The sequence below is a fragment of the Myotis davidii genome, unplaced genomic scaffold (genome assembly GCF_000327345.1).
Source record: "Myotis davidii unplaced genomic scaffold, ASM32734v1 scaffold223, whole genome shotgun sequence".
Classification (NCBI taxonomy): Eukaryota; Metazoa; Chordata; class Mammalia; order Chiroptera; family Vespertilionidae; genus Myotis; species Myotis davidii.
Genome location: NW_006294609.1, coordinates 657,257 through 664,826, shown reverse-complemented (window position 1 = coordinate 664,826; position 7,570 = coordinate 657,257). Strand labels below are relative to the sequence as shown.

The window sequence follows — 7,570 nt, the reverse complement described above, 5'->3', positions numbered from 1 at the left end:
GAGCCACTGAGAGGACAACTTCTGGAGCAGAAGACTCTGTTTTTGACATGCTGTAGATAGATGTACTAGGCAGATGGGGGAGAAATGAGGGCCTGGAGCCGAGGAAAGATGCTTGGGCTGGAGATGAGAGCCTTGCCACACAGCTCCCTCTTGGGAGCTGAGCATCGTCCTCCAGGAGGAAACCTAGTGAATCCAGCAACAGCATCAACTGCCAAGGCCATGTGACAAACACTGGTGCTCCAACCGTCCTTTAGTCCTGATGGGATCAACAACAGTGGGCGGGTCAGGGGAGATCCCCTTCATAGGGGACAGACCTGGAGCTGAATACTCACTGGCCCCAGGGCCACTTCACTGGGTCATCTGCGGCCCCAGCTCTCCCAGGTTAGCGTGCGTATTCAGGGACAATTCCTGGCCAGACATGGCATCCATCTTTATATTACCTCAGTTCTCAAGTCATGTAGAAAATACTTACTGAGCTGATCGAGGGCTGAGGGTGGCATAATTACTGTGGAAAGAACATTTTAAAAATATTAGTAAATAAAAAGGACAGAAATCAAAATGCAGTTGCCATTCATCTTTAAAAAGTACTAGATGATACTTATATGGTAGCCAGAATTTAATAATGATCTTTCATAACGAATTTTACTTGCTATCATTTATTTGGGGGAACTGAATGGCTACTAGCCCTAAATCTAATCATAATTTGGACCCCACCCCAGCAAATCTGGAACGAGCAATATTTTTAGTGTAAGTAGCTACTGTTACACACGTAAAATAAGAATTGTTGAAGACTATAAGCACTGCAGGCTGAGGGCAGGAAAAGTTACTATTCAAAATAAAAGTTACTATTCAAAATAAAAGTTACTATTCAAAATAAAAACAAGCACATACTCTTCCCGCCTTTCTCCACATCTGACCTGTCATTAGGCCCTGCAAGCATGGACACGGAGAAGCAGCGGTACTGCGTGGAGAAGCGGTTCTGGAAGACCCGGGGAATCGGGTGGTCAAACATGTTGAAAGAGAACTAGAAGGAGAAAAGAGATGCCAGAGTTAGAACAGAACAAAGACACATTTATTCTCATCAAAAGCCAAAACAGATCAGGGTAGTTAATGCTGCTAAATGTTGTCAAAGAACAAGATACACTCCCAAAATCCTGATGGACCACAGCGGGCTGCCTGAAGCACTTCTCGGTACTACAGTGAACCTAAAATCTGTTTCCACCCTTTCTTTCTTTCTTTTTTAAAAAAAGAGAGTTGAGAGTTGAGTCCAGCTGGTGTGGCTCAGCAGTTGAATGTCATCCAGGAACCATGAGGTCCCTCCCTCTCTCTCTAAAAATCAGTAAAAACGTGTTTTTAAAAATATGTTTTTATTGATTTCAGAAAGGAAAGGAAAGGGAGAGATAGAAACATCAGTGATGAGAGAGAATCATTGATCAGCTGCCTCCTTCACACCCCACACTGAGGATCAAACCTGCAACCCAGGCATGTGCACTGACCAGGAATTGAACCAGTGACCTCTTGGTTCATGGGACGACACTCAACCACTGAGCCACACCAGCTGGGTGCTTGTCTCTTAATTTTGTTCAGAAGTTTCCCCACAGAATATTTAAACTTTGAATTAATTATTTTTTCTCTGTTTTTTGCTTTCACGGTGTTTTCCTTTTTTTTTTTTTTTTGACGAAGGGGCTGTTACACAGCAACCTGGAGTCTTCTCAAAGTACTGCAATTATTATGACATTAAAAAAAAAAGAATATAATAGCACAACCAGGTATATATCCAAAAGAATGGAAAGCAGGGTCTTGAAGAGATATTTATACCCATGTTCAGAGCAGCACTATTCACAATAGCGAAGAGGTAAAAACAATGGAAATGTCCATCATGCATGAATGGATAAAGAAAATGTGGTACATACACAATGGAATACTTTTCAGCCCTAAAAAGGAAGGAAATACTGACATATGCTACATGAATAAACCTTGAGGATATGCAAAGTCAAGTAAGCTGAACACAATATGACAAACTGTTTGATTCCCCTTATATAAGGTCCCTCGAATAGTCAAATTTCTAAGAGACAGAAAGTAGAATGTTGGTTTCCAGAGGCTGGGGTGAGGGGGAAATGGAGAGTTGTTTAAAACATAGATTCAGTTTTGCAAGATAAAAAAGTTCTGTAGACCCATTACACAACAATGGGAACATTATTCAACTGTACACTTAAAAATGGTGAAGATTTGTTTTTACCCCAAGTTCTTAAGAAATTTCAAAATTCCAGAGACAAAGAAGCATAGAACAGACTGGAATCTCAGAGGGAAGGTTGGGGAGGGTGGGTACGTGGGAAGAGACCAACCAAACTTGTATGCAATATGCACAATCCATGGACACAGACAATAAGGTGGTGAAGGCCTGGGGCGGGGTTGGGGCAGGCTAGAAGGGGTCAGTGGGGGAAAATAGGGGGCCTATGTAATACTTTCAACATAAAAGATTTAATTTAAAAAAATAAAGAAATCTCAAAATAGACAAATATTTCTTGACTTGATTCCAAATATACATTAAGTAGAGGGAAAGCCATCTTTTGATAAAGTAGTTATCAAAAGCAGCAAACTGAATCAGTCATCTTCCTAAGATGCAAATATAAATCTCAAATGATTCTTCACGCCCTGTGTTCTGGTACAGTAGTTTAAAACCTTTGGCTCTTCTTTTAACCAACAGAACTCTTGTCTAACAAAATCTTGGCCAGAAACCTAACAAAATAAAGCGTTTCTGGGCTAAAAGGAAGAAAAGTGGGGGCCTCCCTGAGCGCCTCTCAGTACACCACCCCATCTAAGAAATTTCTTCTCTTTGCAACATGAAAAAGGAAAATGTGCGAGGTATTTAACACCCATACCAACCGGCCTTCAACCCACTCAGGAACCCGAATTTCTGCTCCTCCCCACTGCCCCCGACCCCAAATCCTACTTTCCTTTGTAACCCCAAAGCCTAGCACATTGCCTACCACATATCAAGTACTCAAGGTCTGTTCAGTGGATAAACTTGAGAATAGAAGTATGACTCCACAGCAACCTACTCAGGATAAAATCTAATCATCATTCCTTGTTTTTTTACAAGAACGAACGGGCGACACTGAGGCAGCGCTGTTCAGTAGTAATTAGACTGAGCTTCGCAGCCAGCTAGCCAGTCTCGGTTTCAAATTTTCACTCCCCACGTTTGTGACCGCTTTAAACAGTGTTCTCACGGTTAAAATCAGCGGTTCTCAACCTGTGGGTCGCGACCCCTTTGGGGGGGGTCGAACGACCCTTTCACAGGGGTCGCCTAAGACCATCCTGCATATCAGATATTTACATTACAATTCATAACAGTAGCAACACAAACAAAACGGGAACAAATACAATATTTGTATTTGCATGTGGCCCGCGGGCCGTAGTTTGAGGAGCCCTGCTATAAAATAAAGACAAGGCTTGTGGGCGCTGGCGCTGTCCATCAGAGGAGCAGCGTCCCACCGAGACCCAGCTTTCATTCTCTTGTCTGTCTTTTCTAAGCCTTTCACCACCCCGACTCGGTCACTGAACCAGGCTGAGCTGGCGTGGCACATAAGGCGCCCTGGGGCTGAGTATGCCATGGCCATGCCCACTGGACACAAAAGACCTCCTATTCTGGGTTAGCGATCCCATTCTCTAATCAGGTTACGACCCCTTTGGGGGTCAAACGACCCTTTCACAGGGGTCGCCAAAGACCATCGGAAAACACATATATAATTACATATTGTTTTTGTGATTAATCACTCTGCTTTAATTATGTTCAATTTGTAACAATGAAATTGGGGGTCACCACAACATGAGGAACTGTATTAAAGGGTCTCGGCATTAGGAAGGTTGAGAACCACTGGAAACGATAATCATCATTCTTGTCTCCAAGGACACTGTAAGGATTAAATGTGGTAAGGTGTAAGGAGGGACTGCAGGTGTTAAAATAAAAGTTGTGTATCGGGCACAGCACCAGCAAAGGTTAGCTAGGACCGTCATGTTTACTGAATTGCTTACGCAGCCGAAGGCATGACCACCACTCAGGCCTGACCAGGAGGTACTGGGCTCCAGGAACTGGCGCAAGGGCGGAGTGTGCCCGCTCACGGGGATGCCCCCCGTGTATTCTTTCTGGGAAGCCCCTCCTTCTGTTTCTCCCCATAACAAGCTTTCCATTGATTCGGTATTCATGGGGCCTGTTCAACGTCTACCACTTGCGAAAACCATGGGTGGACACGAACACGGAAGGAGCTCGAGTTCAACGAAAGGAAATGGTGGGGATGACCCGCGACCGTTTGTAGTCAGGGGTCCGACTCCTGCCCGAGGCTCCCCGGACGGACAGACGGGCCTGACTTAGGCCGGGTGACTCGGCATCTCCGCAGCGGTCAGGTCCGCCTCGCCGGGTCCTAACCATCCTCCAGCCCAACTCCGGCCCCAGCTCCCGGGCCCTGCCCTGCCGCGCTCACCATGATGGCACTTCTGCCACGCAGACACCGCTCTGCCGGGGAACGTTACGACCCGAGCCCTGGGACTCGCTCTCCTTACAGCCGACTCGCCCTTCTGACTGCGGCCGCCGCTGTCGCTTCGGCTCTGACGTCCCGGAAGTCTCACCGGAAGTTCCGGACTACAGCCTGGGGGGAGGTGCCGAACACAGGGCTGGGTTGCAAAGGAGAAAAAGCCAAGCAAAAGCTCCAGGGTCTAAAGTTTCCCCGGAATGAACAATAAAGTACCTTTTTTAAAACTTGTTTCCACTCTAGAGGAATTTTAAAAAGTATTTTAAATTACATTTTGATAGTACCCCTCCCCGCCCTAGACGAATTTACTAGGGCCGTTTTCCTTATTGACTACACTACCCAGAATGCAGCAGACCTGGAAGACTCGGGCGGAAGTAAGCTACTCATCCGCCTTCGAAGTAGACCGAGAGCCTATTAAAATAAACTTGACAACTCCGTTCGATGTATAAATATATTTAACTTAAGGTGTTATTGAAATAATAAACTGACAACTTCATTCTATGTATAAATATATTTAATTTAAGGTGAGATGGCTTCTTTTTCCTGGAGTTCCTGCGGGAGAGTAATAGGCTTCTCTGCCCAAAGTAAAGATGTCCACTGACCGTAGCGTTTCAGGGCAAATGTGTTTGCGTCCTGCTCGTCGATGACGCGTTGGGGGCGGGCCAGAATTTTCCCAGCAGCGAATGGCGGAGCGCTGCAGCCGCCGCAATGTGAACGAATCATAAAGGCAGAAAGGCGGGAACTAAGTAGCTATTGGTTGGCTTGTGGGCCAATTGGAAAACCCCCGATTTGGCGGGAGCCTTGATCGCGGTCGGGGCTCCGAGTGTCTCTGCGCGAGCCCTGGGTGTCCGGCTACCGTGGTCATGTTCGTGTCCGATTTCCGCAAAGAGTTCTACGAGGTGGTCCAGAACCAGGTGATTCCCGCCCCCCTTCCTTGGACCCTGAGGCCTTCTCGCGAGGAAGTGATGAAGGGGAGCGGCCGTGGGAGGACGGGAGGGGCCCGGGTTAGGGGCGCTGCGCTCAGCTCTCTCTCTCTCTCTCTTCCCCCGATAGAGGGTCCTTCTCTTTGTGGCTTCGGACGTGGACGCCCTGTGCGCGTGCAAGATCCTTCAGGTGCGACTGCGGACGCCGGGAGGGTGGGGCCGGGGCGGGAGGTGGAGGCGTAGCGTCCGGAGGGAACTTGATGGGGTAGGAGCAGGGCGGGCGGCGAGAAGCAGGGTAAGGAACCCCTTCTCCGGTGAGAGCTCAGGTTGGGGTGGGGGCTGCAGCAACAACTGGAAGCTGGGAGGAGGCCTCTGGAAGTTGCTTCCCTGGCAGGATGATATTGGGTGGGTTAGAGAAGATTCAGGCAAAAGTCAGGGAGACCAGTTAGTATGCTTGCAATAACCTAGGCAAAATATGGTTGCATTAGAGAGACCTGTAGACCTGTAGTGGCTTTTCGGACGTGGGGTTTGAGACAGAGAAATCTGTGACAACTGAGGACATAGCGATGCCGTAAGTAATGCTGGAAATACAGGATTCCTTAGTCCAGTGGTTCTCAACCTTCCTAATGCCGCGACCCTGTAATACAGATCCTCATGTTGTGGTGACCCCCACCCATAACATTATTTTCGTTGCTACTTCATAACTAAAATGTTGCTACTGTTATGAATCGTCATGTAAATATCTGATATGCAGGATGTATTTTCATTGTTACAAATTGAACATAATTAAAGCATAGTGACTAATGACAAAAACAATATGTAATTATATATGTTTTCCGATGGTCTTAGGCAACCCCTGTGAAAGGGTCGGTCGACCCCCAAGTGGGTCGCGACCCACAGGTTGAGAACCACTGCCTTAGTCTATTAGGGACGATCATTGCTTCGGTTTTTTTATACGGTACGGCGGATGTTTACATGAGCTTTGGTCAGGCCTTTAGTTCAGGAACTACTTCTCAGAAGAACTAGAAGATCAGCTTTCCTCCCAATGTTTTCCTTTCCCAGTTTTTGCCATTCATATTTTTCTAACCTTATTTTTTCACATGTCATTTGCCTCTCAACCCATCTTATTTTTTTTAAGTGCATTTCAAGGTAAATTAAAGACATTCCAGATACGATAGGCTTTGAAAATAATCTCTCTCTAGGCCCTGTTCCAGTGTGACCACGTGCAATATACACTGGTTCCCGTTTCTGGGTGGCAAGAACTTGAAACTGCATTTCTTGAACATAAAGAACAGGTATGCGAGATGTATTTTGGAGTACGTAGGCTTTTTTTACTCAATTGTAATGTCTTATTTAAGTATCAAATATGTTGTACACTATGAAAGAGAAAACAGGCATTACATCTGGGTGACATACCCTCAAAAATGGGCAGCTTCTAACTCTGAATTTGTGTTGCAGACATTTCATTGTAAGGTGCTTGGAGTTTAGCAGTGTGTTTTAGATATGGCCTAAAGTTATTTTAGATTAGACTACTATTCCGATTATCTCTCCAAGAAAACGTGTCCCAATTTCCAATTTGGAATCCGGGAACACAATCAGTGGAAGTCAGGATTCCTCACACCTCTACATGGGGCTATAATGAGAGTTGGGGTAGCTGAGACCCCACTGTGAGGGGCTGGAGTAGGGCAAGGGGTCCCTGGAGTCTGTGGCCATATATATGACAGTTTGGCAGAGGTAAATTCTCACCTGAGGCTCTTTTGTCATGATGGGATGGACCTCTACCAGTTCTATATTTATAAGGAAAGGATTTTCTATAGTGATGGGATGTAATGAAAACTTAATATTTAGGTGTCCACTAGGTATGGACTACCCAAGACTTGCTAAAATTTTTAACCTGTAGAATGCTATTAGCATGGAGAGGCAGATAAGCAGAGTAGAGTGACTGAGATCTGAAGAGGCCCAGTTATGCCTTTGAAGTCTTGGTCTGCTTCTCATCAGCTTCTCTTTTGTTTTGTTTTGTTGTTTTTTTTTGTTAATCCTCACCCGAGGATATTTTTCCATTGACTTTTAGAGAGAGTGGAAGGGAGGAGGAGAGACAGAGAGATAAAAACATTGATG

General features: G+C 45.8%; 2 protein-coding genes across 2 annotated transcripts in view; one reads left to right on the top strand and one right to left on the bottom strand.

Moving 5' to 3' along the window:
* UFD1L (ubiquitin fusion degradation 1 like (yeast)) overlaps positions 1-4,624 on the bottom strand; it is a 19,109-nt gene extending 14,485 nt beyond the window's left edge. Inside the window, exons 1-3 of the mRNA XM_006768833.2 lie at positions 4,482-4,624; positions 892-1,024; positions 473-505 (exon numbers count right to left, since the gene is read on the bottom strand). Coding sequence (XP_006768896.1) covers positions 473-505; positions 892-1,024; positions 4,482-4,484 — 169 coding nt within the window. The 5' untranslated portion in view covers positions 4,485-4,624. The remainder of the gene's footprint in view (positions 1-472; positions 506-891; positions 1,025-4,481) is intronic.
* A 628-nt stretch (positions 4,625-5,252) lies between these two features.
* CDC45 (cell division cycle 45) overlaps positions 5,253-7,570 on the top strand; it is a 22,607-nt gene continuing 20,289 nt past the window's right edge. Inside the window, exons 1-3 of the mRNA XM_006768832.2 lie at positions 5,253-5,443; positions 5,583-5,642; positions 6,655-6,747. Of these exons, the coding sequence (XP_006768895.1) occupies positions 5,393-5,443; positions 5,583-5,642; positions 6,655-6,747 (204 nt within the window). The 5' untranslated portion in view covers positions 5,253-5,392. The remainder of the gene's footprint in view (positions 5,444-5,582; positions 5,643-6,654; positions 6,748-7,570) is intronic.